Genomic DNA, 23,247 nt, shown 5'->3' on the forward strand with positions numbered 1-23,247 from the left:
CCTCCCTATTCCCTGAGACACACAATATTGAAATTAGGCCAATTAATAACCCTACAGTGGCTTCTAACAGTTAAGGTGAAAAGAAGAGTCATACATCTCTCACTTGAAATCAAAAGCTAGAAATGATTAAGCTTAACAAGGAAGGCATGTCGAAAGCTGAGATAGGCCAAAAACTAGGCCTCTTGTGCCAGTTATCCAAATTGTGACTACAAAGGAAAAGTTTTTAAGGAAATTAAAAGTGCTACTCCAGTGAACAGAGAAATGATAAGAAAGTGAAACAGCCTTATTGCTGATATGAAGAAAGTTTTAGTGGTCTGCATAGAAGATCAAAAGAGCTACAACATTCCCTTAAGCCAATACTTGTTGCAGAACAAAACTCGCTTTTTCAACGGTATGAGGGCTGAGAGAGATGAGGAAGCTGCAGAAGAAAAGCCTGAAGCTATCAGCAGTTGGTTCATGAGGTTTAAGAAAAAGAAGCCATCTCCATAATGTAAAAGTGCAAGGTGAAGCAGCAAGTGCTGATGTGGAAGTTGCAGCAAGTTATCCAGAAGATCTAGCTAAGATAATTAATGAAGGTGGCTACACTAAGCAATAGATTTTCAATGTAGATGGAAAAGCCTTATAGTGGATTATGATATTGTCTAGGACTTTCACAGCTAGAGAGGAGAAGTCAATGCATGGCTTCAATGCTTCAAAGGACAGGCTGACTCTCTTGCTAAGGGCTTATGCAGCTGGTGACTTTAAGTTGAAGCCAATGTTCATTTACTATTCTAAAAATCCTAGGGCCCCTAAGAATTATGCTAAATCTAGGTACCTGGGTGGCTCAGTTGATTAAGCATCTGACTCTTGATTTTGGTTCAGGTCATGATCTTGGGATCATGAGCTTGAGCCCCACATTGAGCTTTACACTCACCAGGGAGTCTGCTTGTGATTCTCCCTCTCCCTCTGCCCCTTGTCCTCCTGCTCTCTCAATCTCAAATAAATAAATAAATAAACAAACAAACAAATAAATAAATAAATAAATAACTTTAAAGATAAAGAATTCTGCTAAATTTATTCTGCCTGTGCTCTACAAATGGAATAGCAAAGTCTGGTTGACAGCACATCTGTTTACAACATGGTTAATTAATATTTTAAGCCAACTGTTGAGATCTGCTTAGAAAGGATTTGTTTTCCAAAATAATGCTGCTCATTGACAATGCACCTGGTCACCCAAGAGCTCTGATAGAGATGTATGAAATTAATATTGTTTTCATGCCTACTAATGTAACATCCATTATGCAGCCCAAGACTCAAGGAATCATTTCAATTCTCAAATATTACTATTTAAGAAATAAATTTCTAAGGCTATAGCTACCATAGATAATGATTCCTCTAATGGTTCTGGGCAAAGTTAATTAAAAACATTCTGGAAAGGATTCACCATTCTGATGCCATTAAGAACATTAGTGATTCATAGGAAGAGGTCAAAATATCAACATGAACAGGAGTTTGGAAGAAGTTGATTCCAACCCTCCTGGATGACTTTGAGAGGTTCAAGACTTCAGTGGAGGAAGTGACTGCAGCTGTAGTGGAAATGGCAAGAGAACTAGAGTTAGAAGTGGAGCCTGAAGATGTGACTGAATTGCTACAATCTTAGGATAAAACCTTAATGGATGAGGAGTTGTTTCTTATGGACAAGCAAAGGAAAAGTGGTTTTCTTGAGATGGAATCCACTCCTATAAGATGCTGTGAAGATTGTTGAAATGACAACAAAAGATTTAGGATGTTACATACACTTAGTTGATAAAATACTGGCAGGGTTTTTAGAAGATTGACTTCAATTTTCAAAGAAGTTCTATTGTGAATAAAATGATATCAAATAACGTTGGATGCTGCAGAGAAATTATTTGTGAAAGGAAGAGTCAATTGATGTGGCAAACTTCACTGTTTTCTTGTTTTAAGAAATTGCCACAGCCGCCCCAACTTCAGCAACTACCACCCTGATTGACTGATCAGTCATCAACATCAAGATATGACTGTCTACCAGCAAAAAGATTATGACTTGTTGAAAGCTCAGATGACAGCATTTTTTGGCAATAACATTTTTAAAATTAAGATTCGTACATTATTTTCTTAAACATACTGCTATTGCACACTTAATAGCATAAACATAACTTTTATATGCACAGAGAAATTTTAAAAATATGATATTTGTTTTATTGTGGTGGTCTGGTACCAAATCAGCAATATCTATGAGTTATGTCTGTAGATGTATTTCCTATTATAATTGGTGGACTTTATACATTTAGATATAAAGTTTCTGATTTCAATTTTGCAAGGTGGCATTTGGCTAATACAAAGGAAAAGATTTTCTGCAACCATCCTTGGAGGAATAGTTGAGGAAGGCACAAAGACTATATAAAGAATGTTAAAAAAAAAATCAGTAACATAAGAAATACAGCACACTGTCAAGTCAGTCAGAAATCATAGTAGGAGATTATTCTTCACTGGCTTTGATGTCACAGTAATGCAATTGTTATCCACCAGCTATGATCTAGTCTGGTCCACCCAGTGCATGCCAACCTTCAGTATCATCAGAATCACAGGAGGAGTATGAAATGCAGAGTCTTGAGATCCTCCCCAAAAGATTCTGATCTAAAAGGTTTGGGATGAGGCCCAGGAATCTCAATTTCTTACCACCTACTAGGTGATGCAAAGGCTGCCCATTAGCAAGTCACATACATGCTAGTAGCGCTGGCATGGCCTGTTTTCTTCACAGTCAATGCAAACAGTCCACTTGGGAGGGGACACTGATCCTTAAGGGAATCCAAGTATAAACAATGTGTTCAGGACAAAGAGAAAGTCTCATTTCCAAATGCAATCAAAACACTAATTCTCATGGTATACGATACTTCTTAGGTTACTGTTATGGGTTGAATTGTGTTCCCCAAAAGGTACTGTAGTCCTAACACACAGTACCTCAGAATGTACATTATTTGGAAATATAGTCATTGCAGATGAAATTAGTTAAGATGAGGTCAGACTGGAGTAGGGTGGACTCCGAATCCAGTATGACTGGTATTCTTATACAAAAGGGTATTTTCAAACACAGAGACAGACATGCACAGAGAGAAGATGACATGAAGACACAGAGACAATGTCATCTATAAGCCAAGGTGGGGGGACCTAGGACAGATCCTTCTGTACAGTCCTCAGAAGGAACCAACCCTAGTGACACCTTGAATTTGGACTTATCACCTCCAGAACAGTGAAACAACCATTCCATGCTACTGTTACAACAGCCCCAGGAAACAAATACAGTCACTCATGCTCTTAAATGGTGTTTGCAAAATTTAGATAAGCGTATTTATTATTTTATATCAAAGTCTCAGAATAATATAAATAGCATTTTTTATATTCTTATTAACAGAGAAAAGTAGGACCAGTCAGATAAAACTGACTCTCCAGTCACACAAGGATGTTGAAGATTGTGAAGGATGTGAAGATTGTGAAGGATGTGAAGATTGTGCTTACATGTGTTCTGGGATGATGTGAGGCAATAATGAAGACAGTCCACTTCAAAGTACTTAGTGTTGGCAATGCACCTAGAGACTAGACACCTGGCCTTATGATTAAGAGTTTTTGCAGTGTTTTTCCATTTCACAGATAAGTTCCACAGAATTATTTATACGTATTGAAAAACATGGAATAATAGTATCCATCCTCTTCAAACTTCACAGTGATTCTGGGAACCGGTTAGATGGATAATGCTCCTAATGCCTTAATCTTGGAAAAAAGAGATGTGTAATTCTATATTTTTGTTATAATCATTTTGAGTTAGGAGACTGAAAACAAGAAATGACATTTCTATAAAAAGACATTTATCTAACAGGGATCCTCTAAAATGCCATCAGAGCACTGTGGGTGATCCTCCATGTTGCAAAATGCCAGACACACTTCACCACACAACTGTGCTTCATGAATATTCATTAAATTGTCTTAATTGTTGACACCTAAATTCATGCTAGATATGGCCAGAAAAACACATACAGAACAGCACACTGTTGTGTGCAGGTACAACATGTTTTCTCATCCTTGGGGGGCTCCAGCTACCACGCTCCCATCTCACATTATCTTGAGTCCGTAGAGATTCTGCACAGGTTCTATGAGAAATGATCTTTCCCATTTATCCCTGCTGCACTTTCTTGCAAACCTCAATTGTAACCAGAGGTTTAAATTTCTCTCTGCAAATTGGGCATTAGATAAATGAATAAATGAGTGCTGGTTTATTACATATATAATCAACATTTTATATATATTTGCAAAAATGATTATGAAGAAGCTGATCAACACAGCAAAGCTGAACATTTGTCATGATGCTGCTTTAGGACTTTAAGGGGTTCATAGTACCTGTTTTTCATATCCATTAGGTTGGATATGAATTCTATTAACCTTGAGTTTTCTACACAAAGAGGAACATGCTACCTGGGAATTCCCTCAATAGGAAGTAGGGTATCAGGTCAGATCTCCTCAAAATGTGGTGATCCCCATTCTGGGGATCCTAGAAAGATGATATGAGGTTAAGAATAGTGTGAGGAGACACTGCATAACATGAAACCCACCTCAATCATCAATATACTTTTAAGAGTATGAAAACCTAATATTTTTGATCAGTAGATAAACTTCTACAGGAGCAGACTTTTTTGTTTGTGTTTGCTTTTGTTTTCATACTTGGAGACATTACAACACATGAATGTGATTGCCAAATAAAGAAATATCTAAAATAACTATTTGTATTTTTTTACTTTATTTTGTAAACACTCATTCTACTAATGAATTGATTTCCTGGTTCACATAACCTGGATTCTGCCAATAATCAACAACAATCTGTGAGAATTGTATTGATGCTGTGATTAATGCCTATCAATGGCTAATGGTGCAAGTAAAGATTATCAGTTAGTAAACATATGAATTGAAATATTTTTATATGTAAAGAATGTTCTTGTTATGCATGTAATTATAGAAAGGATTGACTATGGTTATAAAACTTTTAAAAAGTATGAACTCAGATTTATTCTAATTTTCTTATGGACAATAGAATTGGTAAAAATAAAAAAATCTCCCTGTAAGGAAATTAGTATTCTCCATAATAAAAATTTAAATGAGACATAAATCTACAAGCTTCTCCGTGGCAGAATGCATTTCTTCTTTTCCTGTCTCAGAATACATGCAAGCGGCACATGTGAATATTCCATATTTGTCCAAGGAAAAAGCTCAGTTATTGACTAGTATGTCGATTTTGTGGGGCTATCTTTTTTTTCGCATTTTTCCCTCCATGATGACATTTAGTACTCAATATGTCTTCTAAATCCAAAAAAAAAAAAATTATTATACACAAATAGAATGCCCAAAGTGATGTTTTGCAGACTAATAATGCTACTCAGAAAGTTGTTGGATATTCCATGAAAAAAGTATTTTCTGGTATAATGTATCTGAGAAGTGCAGGATTAAACATCGACTGATTTATTTAACACAATTCTTCTTTATGTTTAGACATATTGGACCTCTTCAGGGAGAGAATGCAGCATGCAGTGTTTCCTAATTTATTGCCGTGGTTAGGAAACACTTCTGCTAACATTGATGTTGGTATCTTGTAGTCTGGTGACCCACAGAAAATGGTGGGGAGATGCTGAGACACCTGGCTGCATGTGAAGTGCCAGCAATAAGCTCTCCTTTTACCTTTGTGCTCCTGCAGCAGTTGGTGGAACACATTTATATTGACACATCTCTCACTAAATTCTAAATCCCTATGGTCATTGCTAGCCTGAAGACTCCTTAAGATCAAGAAGTGTCCATCACATTTTAGCTTTACAGGGAACCCTTTTGCAACTAAAAGAGTTAATATATGATTGAATCTGAGAATAGTAGTGGAAGATACTTTTAAGGACATAGCAAAGTTTGTATAAAAATAAAGAAGAAATCAGCTCATTATGAACATTTCCACCACTTCCTAAATGTTTTAGAGTTTTCTGTCATGATATTTTAACAGAAAAATCACTTTGCTTATATTTAACACCTCTTAGCAACACAATCATCCCATATCCATAAGGCTTGTCTAGGGTTCTATGGCAAGAGTAGTTCGTATGGGCTTTGAAGCACTCCAGTTCCACCAATAACTTGCTGTGGGCACATTACTTCACTGATGAGTGTTGGGTTCCCTAATAGTAATAATATGTGGGCATTGTGAAGTCTAAATGATTTAGTTCATGTAAAACATTTAAAATAATAACAGGCATATTATACATTAGCTGGCATTATTATAGTCAACGTCATCCAGCCCAATTACCAAACTGCTTTACAGATCTTTGGGGAAAATGTTTTACTCACAGCCATACATCCAGATGCCAGAATTCATATTGTACAAGGTAAGACCTTGGGAATCTCCCTGAAAGTGCAGGTGAAATCCAACAGCTGTATTCCCTTCAGGCAAAGAACTTCACAGGCTGGGACAATCAGGGAGGGATACAATCTCAGGAAGGCATTATTCCAAAAGCTACTTGATCTAGATCTGTTCTTATGGGTATCACCCTCTGGTTGTGACTAGTTATAAACAGCTTCCAGCATGAGTCTTCTGCAGAAACATGGGCATCAACTTGTTCAACCCCCATTTCACAGATAATAGATGAGCCTACTAGATTACGAGTCCTATCCACCATTGAGAAAACTTAATGAGAATTTTCCTCCAGAATATCTGAATCAGTCTCATAATTCCCTCCTACACATGTCCAATCTTGTTCGATCGACATGATCACATACTGTTCTAATGTGCCTTATTTCATTCCCCTTTGTTTTTAATTTATTTGTTTTATCTCATATATACATCATTTACTAGAGTTGTTCATTTGACTGACAGAAAGTCTTTTAAATATAATACTTACTTTTCCTTCTTATTGCCTCTTTCTGAGTCAACACTCATGATTTCTTGTTGAGACTCACACATTCCTCCTAACTGATCTCCTTGACTCAAATATTTCCCTTTATAATTTGTTTAGGAGAACATTACTAGGAGCCAAGCACAGTCTACATGTTTCATATAATTAGTTGACAACATAGACAATAACCCCTTCAGGTAACAAAACAAAAAAAGATAGACATAATAAATACATAAATTATATGGTAGATTATATCAACTAGTGAAGGCAGAGGTTCCTCATAGGGTAGGATTCAATGAGAAGATGATTATTGAGCACAGACCTACAGAACATAGGGAGTTAGTCATGCGGAAACCTTAATGAAAGGCATGTAGGCATAGAACATCAGTCAAAAATCAAATGGTGAGAACATGCTTGATACGGCAGAAGCAGCTGGAGAGAGTGCTTGGGTGAGATGTGGTGGACAGGCCATCAGGAGGTAAATCATGTAGGGCTTGGTAAGCCATCATAAAGACTGGCATTTGCTCTAAGCAAGAAGTGGAGTCATGAAACAGTTGTGAATAGAGACATGTTGACCTGAGTAATGAAGTATCACTTTGTGGTGGACCATAAGTAGGCAAGTCTAGAATCAAAGGGGTAAATTGGGGGCTAACGCTATAACTGAGGAAAGGGATGATGGTGACTCAAATCAGGATAGGAGCAATGGCATTGGTGGAAGCCATTACATTTAGAATGTTTTGAAGATATAGTCAAAAGCATTTGCTGATATTTTGGATTTGATGTATAAAAGAGGGAAGAGTTGATAATCCTGAAGTTTGGGCCTGAGAAAATGAAAGGATGGAGGGGTCACTATCTGGTAGGGAAAGACTACAGGTGGATTGCCTATAAGCATGAATTTGGGACATGCCAATTGGGACTGGTCTCCAAGACATCCTAGAGGAGATCTTAAACTAGTGTTTGGGCCCACGATGCTGGAATTTATGAGATGTTTGATCTAGGAGCTGGAGATGTAAATTTTGGAGTTAACACCACAGAAGCCTTGATGAGACTCACAGACGAGTGAGTATAGATAGAAAACAGAGTCCTGGGGCACTGCCAGATGAATAGAAGGTGAAGAAGATGGAGGTTCAACATGAAAACACAAACGAGACATCAGGAGGAGGAGAACAAAGAGAGGAGCGTCCTGGGAGCCAAGGGAAGAGGAGTCATGGTGAGAGAAGGTTTAGCATTGTAGAGGTCCCTGGTGACCCTTCTGAGAACAGTGCTGGTGGAGAAGTGAAAGCCTGGCTGGGGTGGGCTCAAGAGAATGGCATGAAGGTACTGGGTAAGTGAGACCAGACGACTCTTTAGAAGAATTTGCTGCAAAGAGCATGAATAAGGCAGTAGCTTGTGGAGGAAGGAGGATTGCAATAACATTGTGTTGGGCACTGTCTGTTGTTCCTCCATACCTACTTTCTACTCTCTTCTACCTGCTTTATGCCCAGGAAGCTTCTGCCTGTGGCACACTATATAAGTTCCCTGAGCCTCAGCTTCTGGACACTGGGGAGAAGGAACAGATAATGTAAGGTAAAGGAGGTTAAACCATGTATCCTTAGGGCTCTTTCCTGCCTCTGCGCTGCAGGTTGGCTGGATTCTCTGCTGAAACTGACATCAGCTGTCATGCAGCCCTCTCACTTCTACTATTTCTCCAGATTCCAGTAACCACTCCACTTCTTGCCTCTTCAGCTAAGTGGTAAACCTTCCTAATACCACTAGTTTGAGATTACTGCAATATGTCTATATTAGTTTCATATTTCTGTTGTAATAAATGATCACAAAATTAGTGGCCTGGAACCATAAAAATTCGTTATGTTATGGTTCTTCAGTTTAGAAGTCTAACACATATCTTGCTTGGCTAAAATTAAGATATCAGTAGGGCCATATTCTCTTCTAGAGGTTCTAGAATTAATTTCCTTGTTCTTTCCAGCTTCTACAACTAACCACTTGCCTTGGCTGGTTGGCCCTTCCTCCATCTTCAAATCCAGCAAAGTTACACCTCTCTGTGAGTTTCTTCCACAGTCACATTTCCTTTTGACTCTCTTCTTCTGCCTCCCTCCTCCACTTTGAACCCATCTAGATAACCCAGGATAACCTCTCCATCTGAAAGTCAACTGACTATCAGCCTTAATTCCATTTGCTACCTTAATTCTCCTTTATCATGTAACATGATGTACTCAGGTTCTGCGGATTAGAAAATGGACATCTTTGGAAGCCATTATTCTGTCTACCACAATGCCTTATTGCAATATGTCATAAGCCCTGCCAGCAAGATTGTAAATAGTTTTTTTCCCTTCATTAACTTCTTCTAATTACCCAGTTTGTGTGCGTCACTTGTTGCATGCTGGAAACCTAACTGAAACATTTTTTTTTAAATGTTAGTGAAATAAAAGCTTGTTTTTAAGTAGATAGTAACAATCAAGTAGAGAGTTAAAAAAATGGTGTGAGTGAGAGGGAGATGTGCTGGAGCAATGTCTTGTGTAGGGGAAAGAACAGGATCTGGTGTACCTGTAGACAAGCAATGGGAGCTCATCTACAACACTGTGAGGGAGTAGTTGCAATAAGTGGGCAAAGATGTTGGACATTCTCTGACTTCCTCAAGACTCTAGGAATAGTGAGGAGCAAGATCACTGGTGGAAAGTAAAAAAAGGTGTTGCTGTCAGAGGTTAGGACCAAGAACAAAATAGGAACCCCATCTAGAAAAGTGAAAAAATACTGGTGATGGGTAGTAAGGAGGGCACGTATTGCATGGTGCACTGGGTGTTATACACAACTAATGAATCATCGAGCCTTACATCGGAAACCGGGGATGTACTGTATGGTGACTAACATAATATAATAAAAAATCATTAAAAAAAAAAAAGAAAGAAAAGTGAAAAAATAAATAGACTAGAGTTTGCATTTTAATGGAGGTGCTATTTATTCCTAAGGGACTAAAAATTCTTTTTTGAGGGGAGAGGTGACAAATCTTTGATATTGCTATGTGTAGCCCTCCAAAAGGCCATGATATATAAAAAAATATACAAGCATATCTGTAGTATCAATATTTATAAGGGAGGCAATTAAAAATACCTAAAAAGACTCCTTAGGAAAGGTGATAATGAATAAAAGATTGGGAAACACTGGACTAGCACATACTATGATACAATAACCTTAAAACTCTCCTGAAATTCATGGCCAACAACTTCAAAAGACAGCAGTGATGGAAATAGTGTGCTTTATTTATTATTATTTTTCCCCATAATGCTGCATGGTTGTGGTGTGCAGTGGGTAGAGGACTAGCTTTCACTATGGTTGGTGTGTGCAAGAAAAGGGGGAAAGGGGACTGAAGGAGTAAAAGAGTGATTGTAATGATTTCTCCAGGATTTTCCACCAAGGAAATAAGATACAGAGCAATCTGGGCTGCTAACGACAGACATGAGAGGGTGGTGAACACCTTGGGCCCATGAGAAGTTTAGAAACGAAGAGTGAAAATCCATCATTTACATCTCACTCCCATCTTCAAACAGCATCTGATTTATTAGAGGCAAGTGAGTTTAATTTTTTAATATAGGTTAATTTCTTTAGAATGTATTTTTTGCTCATTTTCTAAAGGAGAGGGAGTGATTTATAAGATTCCATATAATGTGAAAACTTGTAAGATTCCATATAATGTGAAGTTTCATATAAAAACAGGAGAAACCAGAGAAGAAGAGCAGATGGAGAACATCCATGTATCAATGCCAATACATTCATTGACTTCATGGAAAAAAGAATGATCAAAAAAAAAAAAAAAAAGAAAAAAGAAAAGAAAAAGAAAAAGAAAAGAAAAAAAGGAAAAGAAAAAAAAAAATCCTGGGAAACAGTCATTTCTTAGTCATAAGGGACTGTCCTAAGCATTGCTTCCATCTTACATACAATTTAGCTTAATATAACATCTATTTGTTACGCTGGTGTATAAATTCCTAGTTTGTTCATAAGTCTCTCATATCTACCATGTTTTTTCTGGTGAGACCGAAAGATCCTTGCTGCCTGTGAATGTTTTCCATATATATATTTTTAAATCCACAGTAATGTAATAGCACTCCAACCCATCTGAAGGGTAAATTTGCTTCAAATTTATGCACTCCTTGTTTGTGGAACTAAGTCCCTTAATCTCTAGCAGAACTAACTTACTTTCCTTGAGATTTGTGGACCATTGGCCTCAAGGAGTGAAGGACCAAACTTTCCCAGAATATAAGGCCTGACTACATTTGAAAACAGCTGCCACTGATGCCAGCAAGTCTATTCAGGATCATATCCACTGGACTATGGACTAGAGGACTAGCCCCTGGGTACCTGCTTCTCCTACATGTAGTCCCGCTCCCTTTTCCTATGCCTTTCCCTTTAAAACCTTCCAGCTTCAGCTGGACAGGGAAGATGGTCTTTGAGATGTTAGCCCACCATCTTCTCAGGTTGCTGGCTTCCTAAATAAAGCAACCTTTCCTCTCCTACCATCACATGTCTCTTAAGTATCGATTTTTGAGCAGTGGGTAGTTGAACCTGAGTTTGGAATGGGTTCTCTGTCTGGTAAAAGTATCGCCTAGCACATAATCACTCTGACTATTACCTTGACTCCACAGCCCCCTCTATTTGCTGCTTCCCTGTGCTGGTATTCTCTTACAGTAATTTCAAACCCCTGTGGCAGCTGTGTTTTACATGCCTTTGCATTTTCTATCCTCTAAATCATCTTTCAGAGAACACCAAGAAAGGAAAAACAGAATTGACATTTGGCATTTAAATGTTGGAAGAATCCCCTCATTTAGTTACCCTCCTTTGGGCTACCTTAAACCCAAAGGTCCGCTAGTGCATTTCTTACCTTTCAGGAGCAGAATTACATTCTTAATGTAGGTGACTCATAATTGGGGAAAAGTCTCTCCAAAACACTTCCCTTCTTGCTGCCTCCGCAGATTATTTAAATAAATTATGATCTTCTATTCTTTTAACCTTATCATTGTTTAATATTTAAACACAGATGGCATTTCTCACCTTTACTACCATGACACCTATAGGGAAGTTTTGCTTTTCTCTGTTAATCAGATAGCTTTCAGATTTTTCTTAATGTGTAAATGTTCTATATTTTACAACTCTATCAAGAATTCAGACTATCCTTTAAAGATATTTACCACTGACTATCAAAGTTTACATCTTAATTATCAGTGAAACAAATTACGGACTTTTAAGAGCTAATAAACTATTCATATTAACAATAAGATCAGTAGAAGAGTTGGATCTAACCTCATCTGCAAACCCACACCCTGGCAAAATAAAATCAGTTGCAAAATAGTGGGTTATAGGAATAAATAAATACTCAAAAACAAACAAAAAACCCATGAAACAAAGCAAAAAAAAAACAAAAAAAACAAAAAAACCCTACAAACAAAACCCCTAAAACATTCAAATATGCTAACAGATGAAACATCTCTTTTTATCTAGTTACATACTTTATACCATGCATATAATGATCACTTAATAAAATCAAATTGGTGGATAGTTACTGTGTTCGATATGTTGGAAAAGAAATATAAAGCTCAAAATAAAATTTAGAGTAAAGGAAAGAAAGAAGATAGAAATTAAAACTTGAAGGACATTTCACAGCAGCTTCTTTTATGTATAGATTCTCAATAATATTTTGTTCTTGTTATGTATGTGGAAAGTTGTAGAACTCTCATCATTAGTAAAATCAGTTTATATAAATATAGTCAATAGTGGGAATCCTAGTTAAGTTTATAGACATGATGAGAGCACAAGTCTTGATTAAAAAATATAAGACAATTCTTAGGATCCTTTTTCCATCCCAATAAACATTAAAAATATATTTTCACTCTTGAATCAGTTGTTTTGTCTCAAATATCACCGAGGTATATGATTACCCTAATATAATTAGTTAAAATATACACATGATGGAATTCTACATTAAAGGCGTGATTATGCCTCAGGCATCGGGGGGAAAATGTCAGATTTTTTTCTTTTTGATGATTCCTTAAAATAATTCTTACCTGCAGATGTTGTTACGATTTCTGTTGTGTTTCTGAGGCCCATAAAGTCAAACTGATAAAGCCTCCAGGATTTCTGATCAGCTGCCTCAACTGAATTTTTTCTCCATCTGTAAATCATTTCTTCTTTGGGGTAGCCATCTGAAAATACAGAATAAATATTAACACTTGAAGACATAGGTTTATAAAATATAAAAGTCAAAATTATAATTCTGATTATTTAACTGAAGTTGAAATTTTAGGCCATATTTGTTTTCAAAAATTTCCTCAAAGATACTAAAACTCAAAAATTATTCGGTAAAGGCCACTCAACCCAGAGAGTTCCTGCTGCAGATCTTTATCCTGCTGTAAGATGTTCCCAGCCACAGGCCAGGTCATCATTTGTGTGGACACGACATGTAAGGGGGCTACTGTCTATTTCTTTGACCTTGGAGAGCCACTTTTAGTCACCATAGGCTGTGGTCCATTTTAAAGTGTGGAGATGATGGTCAGAGTGTTACTAGTTTCCAGACTCTGAGATCTAACTACCTAGCCTACACTCATCACACCTTCACCTTTCCCCAGAACTCAGTCCATTCGAATCTCAGGAAAGACAGATTTAATAAGGCAATCACTCCAGGATTCCAGTGGTCAACTGACTCTCAGTCCTGTTCTGACATCAGTCTCCAGTTCTTTTTTTTTTTTTAAAGATTTTATTTATTTATTTGACAGAGATAGAGACAGCCAGCGAGACAAGGAACACAAGCAGGGGGAGTGGGAGAGGAAGAAGCAGGCTCATAGCGGAGGAGCCTGATGTGGGGCTCGATCCCAGAACTCCGGGATCACGCCCTGAGCCAAAGGCAGACAGTTAACCGCTGTGCCACCCAGGCGCCCCTCAGTCTCCAGTTCTGATCAGTGAACTTTGACCTTTTTTAGAAACCAATGCTTATCTTACTCATTCATTACTCCAGGAAGCAAGATGCTGTTGTGTTTCTGCTGCCTTAAGCCTAGTGTAGCAACATGCCCAGAGCCGGGTGTCATTGACAGGAGCTATTACTAGGGCCCCTTGGTCTCCCTGACCCAATTCAGAGATTGTCCCAGTGACTGCTTTTCAATTCCTGGATCTCCATTTTTGAATAGCACTTGGGCAGCACTTGTTTTCCCCATGCTCAATGGCAAGGTCTTCTCCCTGGGGCATGCCTCACCTAAGAGCAGGCCTAAATCCCATGTTGTTACTCAACACATGACAGCATTGGTATTATTAGCCGTTCGCTGATTCATATAGACATGGATGGCATGACTGCAGTAGGAGGAAATATATGCACTCCATCCTGAATATGAAAAGCACCATACTGGTATACACATACTTACACAAACATATTAATAAAGTGGTTGGAGATTTCTAATTAGGCATTGCAAAGATCAGTTTGCAAAACTCTGAAAGACAATATGCCTTCCTGGTATTTTCCCTTTCTTCCCATCAGTGCTAGCTTGGCTCCCTCATCCAAAGACTAAAATAAAACACAGGTATGCCCCCTGCTTTCTGATTGTGTATTGTTCTGTGAAATTATTGTCACCATTGCTGGGATACTTGCTCTCTTTTAACTTGACAGTGTTGATATCAAGGCACTGAGACTCAGCCCCAGACATTTCTATGAAGTAACCAGACATTTTACTTGGTCATAAACCACTGTCCTTCTTGCTTTATCTTCCTATTAGACTATCATAATCAGAAAAGTTACTTGATGCTATAATTCTTTCTTTTTAATTTGTTTTATTAAGCAGCTTTATTGAGGTGCAATTCACATACATAAAACATGCACAGTTCAGTGGTTTTTAATGTATTTTCAGAGTGGTGCAACTATTATCACAATGTAATTTTAGAATATTTTCATCACCCCAAAATGAAAACCCAGATACACTAGCAGTCACTCCCCATTCCCCTTCCTTGCACACAAGGCACACATCACCTGTCTCATCCAGTTCTTGGCATCCACTAATATATTTTCTGTCTATAAATTTGTCTATTCTGGACATTTCATGTAAATGGAATCACGCAACATGTTATCATTTGAACTGCCGTCCCTCACTTAGTGTAATGTGTTCAAGGTTCACTCATATTGGAGCCCCTGTCAGTATTTCATCTTTATTTATTACCTAATAATATCCCACTACATGAATATACCACATTTTGCTTATCCATTTGTTAGTTGATAGGCAGTTTATTTGAGACCACTTCTATGCTTCTATGAATAGTGCTGTTATAAATGCTGCGTTTTCCTTTTTAAACAAACAAGGACTTCATGTATCTTTATGATGAGAGGTAGTTTTGCAACTTGGAGCAAGCCCCCCCCCCCCCCCCGAATTAGGCTATTACCTTCCCACAGAAACTAGGAGATTAGGATATTATCTTTCTTGATTATATTTTAAAGAAATGGCTCCCAGATCCTTAAGAAAGCCTTTAAAAAGATTTACATCTTGTTCCAAAACAGATTTCCCTTCCCTCAACCCGAACTTGTTTCTCCTCCATTTTTCTATCTAAGCAAATAGCAGTATTACCCACCTAATTGCTCGAGAGTTAAGAACACTTATGTATGAGATTTTGTGCTGACATAAGTTTTCAATTTGCTTGAGTATGTAAATAGAAGTGAAATTGTTGAGGCATAAGGTAACTCTATATTTAACATTTTTGAAGAACTGCTGGACTGTTTCAAGGCTATACCTGAAAATCCTACCAGCAATGTATGAGGGTCCTTTTTTCGCCATATTCTCTCCAACATTTGCTAATATCTGTCTTTCTATTTATAATAGTCATAGTGGGTGTGAACTGGTACCTTGCTGTTGAATTTGCTCTTCCCTAATGACTGATGATATCGAGCATCTTTTCATGGGTTTATTGGCCATATATATATATCTTCTTTGGTGAGGTATCCAGATTTTTTGCTCATTTTTAAATTGGGTTGTTTTCATACTGTTGAGTCTCAAGAGTTATCTGTATATTTTGGGTCAAGTTCTTTATCAGGCATATGTTTTACAAATATTTTCTGCCATTCTATGGCTTATCTTTTGATTTTTCTGCAGGAGTTTTGCTAGTTATAGAATTATTGGTTGACAGTCTTTTTCCTTCAATATTTTGAAGCTGTTATCTAACTGTCCTCTATCCTCCATGGTTTCTGATGAGAAATTATCAAGTTGACTCTGCTGTGGATAGGTATGGATCTCTGAGTTCATTGGAGTTTGTTGAGCTTCTTCTGGTTGTTATTTTTAAAAATAATTTTGGCCTTATTTCTCTGCTCTTCTCCTCTGGGACTTCCATTAAATATATATTGGTAATTTTCATGATCTGCTACAGGAGTATGAGTTTCTACACATTTTCCTCCATTCAGTCTTCATTTTATTCCTCTTACTGGATAATCTTTACTGGCCTATTTTCAAGTCTGCTGATATTTTCTTCTGCCTCCTCAAATCTGTTGTCTGTAGCTGGCTAGTGACTTTATAATTTCAGTCATTGTAATTTTCAACTCCAGAATTGCAATTGGTTTCCTTTTAATAATTTCTATCTTTTTACAGATATTCTCTATTTAACGACACCTAGTTGTCAGACTTTTCTTGCCTTTAATTCTTTGGACATTGGTTTATTTTAGTTCTTTGAATGTACGTAGAGGAGCAGATTTAAAGTCTGTCTAGTACATCCAACATCTAGGATTTTTCAAGGATTGTTTCTATTGACAGTCTTTATTCCTCTGTATGTGATGTGCTTTCTTTGCAAGTTTTGTAATTTTTCATTGGAAACCAAACATTTTAGAAAATGTTATTGTAACAATTCCAGTAACAGAACCCTCTCTACACTCCAGAGGTGGTGGTCATTCCTGGGTTTTGGTTTTGTTCTTGTTTTTATTCTTGTTGTTTATTTCCTTAGCGACTCTTCCAGGCTAATTTGTAAATCTGTATTCCCCACAGTGTGTAGCCACTGAGTTCCCCGCTAACATTTTGTTGTTGTTGATTTTATGTTCTTGTTTTTGTTTTCAAGTCTGGTCTCCTACGGTTCACCTTTGGTTCATTATAATTTAGTGGTCAGCCAGTGATCAGTCAAAATGTTTCCTTAAATACCTTGCCTGTATTTCTTTCTACCTCTGCCAAAGGATCTGTGTGTGAAAGCAGGACTTCAAACTTTAGTGTACAAGACAGACTTAGCTTTAATTTTCTGCTTGCACAATTCCTTAAAGCCAGATGTGAGTGACTGGGGCGTTCTCCTTTCCTAGGTCTTTCTTGGGCATGCACACAGCCCTGCACATGTGCACAACATTCTAGTGGATCTCTAAGAATTAGCTGGGGCTTTTCAAAGTTCCCTGTATCTAGGTCTTGCTTTAATTTTTATTTTTTTGGGGGGGGGGCGGGCTGGTCTTTTCTTTGCACTAATTGATATCACAAACTTAGGCAGATGTAACACTGTCAGAAGACTTCCATTTTTTTCTGTGATGCCCTGGTGATACTGCTTCTTAAATTTATTTTTTTAGCTGAGCTGAGCTCTGAGTCAAATCAAATGGCCACAACATTTTGGGAATGACATTTTTCAAATACTTCTAGTTTTGACAATATTGATGGTGCTCTTGGTATAAAGTTCTTATCTCTCCATTCATTATGAGCCTGCACATCCTTCACAAATACCACACTGCTGAGCTGGCAGGGAGGCAGAGAGAAAGGGAATAGTCCCAAGCTGATGTGTGCAGACTCTGTTGTCTTTCTGAGATCCAGAAGTTTCTCTTTGATAGACAATTTTCTGGGTTTTTTTCCCTGTGACTTTGGTTAATTTATCATGTCCTAAAATGGTTGATTTTAGTTGCTCTGCCAGTATTTTCACTGCTTTTGTGGGAAAGTGGTCACTGAGATCTTTACTCCACCACTTCAAAATTGATCTCCCTATGCCATAATTCTAATAACAATAATAACAGCCACAAAAGATTGCTTTCTATTTATTGCACACCAATAGGCTCAATAGGACTTTTACCTACATTTTCCATTTGATCTTAATCCTGTTCTGGACTTATTTGAGCATTGTAATGTTAAATAACTTACCCAGTGCCACACAGCTCATCTTTGATGAAGCTCCGGAACAAACCCAGAGCCTTCTTTCAACTCCTTTCTACTGAATTCTCCTTTTACAAAACTTCCATTTTTATTTCTAATTCAAAAGGCCTCCCATTGTATCCTCCCTTCCACAAATAAATCAATACTAGTGTGTTGATAAATTTAAATGTAACATTTTCAATAAAACATATTTACATTTAAATTAACCAGAGTCTTCCGAAGATGCATACAATAACTTGTAATAATGATGGTAGTTGGGATTTCAGAGAGAAGGTAAAGTGGGAGGAAAATTTCAGTATCTTACTTAGCTACTGAATTCTCTTCCATGACTCCTCTTCCTACACATTATCATCATCAATATTATCACAATCATGGCCATCATGATCATCACAGTGATCAACTTCCCCCATACTACCACCACCACCACAGCCATCATCATATTGCTGTCACATATAACTGTAATTATGTGCCAAGCAATGTTCTAAGGGTCAAGGGGCCCTTACTTGCAGGAGCCCTTCCAAAATCATGGGCAGAGCATAGAAACTTTTGGGGTAATTTTGAATCATTTAGAGAAGGCCTCCCATTCCCATTTGTTTTGTTTCTCTTGGTAATTTTCTTGTATGTCTGACATACTGAAATTCAATGATTTTATATTAGTAAATTCATCAATCATTTTTATATTTATCTTTGTAAGGAAGTAATCATTCCCTAAAATATGTTCAGATAAATATTTCTAAAATTTAATTATAATTATTTTATAGTTTTATTATTAATTTTATTTATTAGTTATTCTGAACTTATTTTGACCAGGTTCCTTCTACTTGAATGTCAGCTCTGTGCATGTGTATGTGTACATGTATGTGTACATATGTGTGTGTGCAATTTGTGTGTATATATGATATTAACTAATACTACTTGATGGCAATTTTTTAAAAAAGAAACATGCCCTGTGGTTATGAAATAAAGTTTTCATATCAACAAAGTTAATTACTAATCTTGTCCATCAAGCTGTTGAGTACGCCTTATGTTGTAGTGACTTTACTGAAGTTTGCATTAAAAGATATGACCATAGCAGATATGCTTGCTCTCCAGGTTCAGTCCTTGGCTGCCATGATGGAAAAGACTCTCTTCAGGCCCTCTGTGTGTATCCTATAAAAAAAAGTTTCTTTCCTTCTTTCTTTTCTTCCTTTTTTCTTTCTTCTTTCTTTCTTTCTTCTTTCTTTTCTTTCTTTCTTCTTCCTTTCTTTCCTTCTTTCTTTCTTTCTTTCTTTGATTTATTTATTTATTTGAGAAAGAGAGAGAGAGAAAGCGCAGAAGGGAGGGGCAGAGGGAGAGAGAGAATCTCAAGCAGACTCCGCACTGAGTGTGGACCCTGAGGTGGGGCTGGATCTCATGACCCTGAGATCATGACCTGAGCTGAAATCAAGAATCAGACACTTAACTGACTGAAACATCCAGGCAACGAAAAGTATTTCTTAATTTTTGAAGCTAGAAAACAATATTAAGAAAAACTGAGACAAAGATTTTTAATCTTTGCAGGCTTTTTCAATTAACTGTTGCTTTGTTGTTTCATTAAAACAAAAAAATATATTTTTTAGCCATAAGTTCTTTCACATACGTCCTGAGTTCTAGCCTAATACTTAAATTTTCAGGTCAGGTATAATATTTACTATGGTATTGTACAGAAATCAAATTCCTTGCCATAACCATATATTCCTTGGGAAACCAAATTTGATCACTCTAATTTATTTCTCGATTGACTTGTTTGATGTGCTCACGGTGAAAACATGAAATTTTTTTCTTTTTCCTCACTTCACAGTGAAATATATAAAATTAGGCTTTTGATTAAACAATATGACCAATCAGCATATTATATTGAATAGTTAACATATAAGATAAAAATATCAATGATTCATGTATCAGACATTCATAACTTCAGTGGCTGGTCAAGGTTATAGTTCCTTCTAACACAGATTTAACAAACAACAGTATTTCATAATTAGATAGCATTTTACTCTTAAAAAATTTCACTCTGCAAGTTCTAATTTTCAAAACATGAGTATTTTTCTCCTTTTTTGTAGTTTTGAATTTTCTTTCAAAACAATTTGATTCCCATGGAAGGAAAAATGGAAGATTGTAGAAAGAGTGCCTGTGTGAGAAAGAATCAGGCCAGGTAGAAACACAGGGAGTCCTACTATACCTTGAATAATCAGATATTTTTGGTGCCATTTAAGCCCATCTAGAGAGTAGAAAATGAAGGAAAACATCCTAGTTATTTTTATATAGTAAGTATGACAATGATCTGTATTTTTTTTTAAAGATTTTATTTATTTATGTGACAGAGAGACAGCCAGCGAGAGAGGGAACACAGCAGGGGGAGTGGGAGAGGAAGAAGCAGGCTCCCAGCGGAGGAACCTGATGTGGGACTCCATCCTGGAACACCAGGATCACGCCCTGAGCCGAAGGCAGACACTTAACGACTGCGCTACCCAGGCGCCCCAATGATCTGCATTTTGAATGATATATATGATATGTGCCTCCCAAATGATATAACAATGATATGTGCATCCTCATAATGGATGCACAAGAAAAGCAAATCTCCATTTAACAAAAACTGATGCAAAACCTCAAATAAATTACCAGTAAACAGTCTCAATCGCATATCATTCTAAATACATATGACCTAATGAGATTAATGGGAAGGAAAGAGTGGAAATTCATGAATATAATCCATCTGTTGTTCATCTCCATAGAAGGCAAAGACATTTGATAAAATGTAGCATGTATTTGTGTAAAAATATTCAATAAAGAAGAACTTCAATGATATTTCATATATGTATAAGTATATATGTACATATGCGTGTGTGTGTGTATGTATAGTGTACTTATATTAGCAGAACCCAACACCTTAATTAAAAGCAAAATACTAGAAACTTTCCTTTTCTTTTAAAGCAAGAAAATGTCCATTATCTTCACTATTATTTATCACTGTATTGGATACATTAGCCAAAATATTTTCAGCAAGATAAATAAATAAAATAATAAAAGGCACACAAATTAGAAAGAAAAATATGGTTTTGCATCTAGAAGACACAGAAAACTCAATGGATAAACTAACACAAATGGTCTTTTTTAGCTATCATAAAATAGTTACAATAACAAAATGTGCAAATTCTGTAAGAGGCAGTCCATAAATTATTACTAAGCCAAAAGTAAACCAAATAGATGAGAGACATGCCATGTTCTTGCATAGGGAGACTCAACAATGTAAGGGTGTTGATTTACCCAAGTTAAATATGTACATTTGATGTGATCTTGATTAAGAAGATCATTAGCTTCTTTTTTTTTCTCTGTTTCCAGACAAGTTGATTATTTATCAGTTTTAGTTGAAAGAATAATTAAGTGAGAATTACCAGGAGGAATGCAATGAGGGGAAACAGGTTTTTTTTTTTAGGTTATTTAATGTTATAAAGACTACACTAAACACAATTTTGCATTGGTACATAATAGACAAAGGGAACAAGATAGGTGAGATTCTCTTGGAATTAGTACATGATGAAGGCAGCAAATTAGATTAGTAGGAGGAAGAAGTTTATTATCTGTGGAACCCCTAATAGAAAAATATAAATTGGATTCATTCTTATACCATACACCAGGATAAATTCAAAAAGGATCAGAGATATAACTGTGGGAAAAAAAAACAAACAAACATGCAAGTAGTAGAATAGAAATAAGAATGAATAGAATAGAAATAGAAACTACAACTTTGGATTTTAAAAAAGTTTCCTAACAATGACTCAAAATCCAAAAGCAATTAAAAAACATATTTATAAAATTGGCAATATGAAACAAATGATTTAACAATAAACAGCAAAAAGTACCCTTAAAGGAAAGTAAAAACAACAAATGACAAATTGAGAAAAATATGGTTACTATATCAGAATAAAGGGACTAACTATACTGATAAAGAACTACATATAAAAATGAGAAAAAATAAGACCAAAAATCTAATAGTAAAATCTGTGAATAAACAATTAACAATAAAAATGGACCATAAATTGATAAAGACCTCAAACCTCATTCTTAATTACAGAAAGAACTAGAAGGTGCTGGGAGCCAACAAATTTTACTGAAAATTGATCAATAAAGGGCAATATGTATTTTTTGTGGGTGCCCTTTAAGGACTGAATTTAAACTAAATAAATGCTGATTAGTGAAAATTATTTTTTACCAACAATAGCTAACAAATGCAGGAAAAAATGGTGTAATTAAAATATGCCCCTCTGTAGCATCTGAGGGATCTGGGAGTCTGTCTTAATATCACTAAAGAAGGACAAGCAGACATTATGTTCCTTCTGCCATGGTGTAATCAAAATTACACAGGACTGCCTGTGAACTGTTCTTATCAAAAGAGCTGAACCTAAAGCTCACTAAGGCTCTAGAGCTAACTATCAGTTTTCAATAAATGTGGGGAATACATGACACCACGAAAATAAAATCAGCCAAATCTAGGATGTATGAAACTTGACAGGCAAGATGGCCTAGTTTCTGTCCAAATAAATAGAGGGAAGTGGTACTCATATAAAGAGACTTGAGAGAAATATCAACCAAATGCAATGTCTAGACCTTGACTGATACTGATTTGAAACGACTGTAGATAAAACTCTGGGAAACAAACTGAGGGCTTCGGCGGGGGGGGGGGGGGGGGGGGATTGGGATAGCCGGTGATGGGTATTAAGGAGGGCACGTATTGCATGGCGCACTGGGTGTTATATGCAAATAATGAATCATGGAATTTTACATCAAAAATTAAGGATATACTGTATGGTGACTAACATAATAAAAAATTACTTAAAAAAAGGGTTGGAAATGGAAAAAAAATAAAATGGACTCATAATTTTTAATAAAAAAATCTGGAGAAGTTGGCCATAGATTCAGTGTTGTATGATATTAAGGAATCATTATTAACTTTGTGTGATAATGACACTGGATTAGTAGAGGTACATATCTGTTAGAGGCACCTAAGGTATTCTTTAACAAATATGAAAGGAGACACTCTAAGCTGAAAGAGCAAAATGTTGATGTTGGGTAACTATCACATGGGGTTTTATTGCACTCTTTTTCTTATTAAAAAAAACAAAGAGAGAGAGACTGGTAAAATGTTCACAGAATTTGCAAACCAAAGCCTATATTTAACCAATAAAATAGCCATTGGA

General features: G+C 36.5%; 1 protein-coding gene across 1 annotated transcript in view; it reads right to left on the reverse strand.

Annotated features, from left to right (window-relative positions):
* GABRG3 (gamma-aminobutyric acid type A receptor subunit gamma3) overlaps positions 1 to 23,247 on the reverse strand; it is a 635,102-nt gene that overhangs the window by 68,242 nt on the left and 543,613 nt on the right. Inside the window, exon 6 of the mRNA XM_044388333.2 lies at positions 12,968 to 13,105. Within this exon, the coding sequence (XP_044244268.1) occupies positions 12,968 to 13,105 (138 nt within the window). The remainder of the gene's footprint in view (positions 1 to 12,967; positions 13,106 to 23,247) is intronic.

The sequence above is a fragment of the Ursus arctos genome, unplaced genomic scaffold (genome assembly GCF_023065955.2).
Source record: "Ursus arctos isolate Adak ecotype North America unplaced genomic scaffold, UrsArc2.0 scaffold_28, whole genome shotgun sequence".
NCBI lineage: Eukaryota > Metazoa > Chordata > Mammalia > Carnivora > Ursidae > Ursus > Ursus arctos.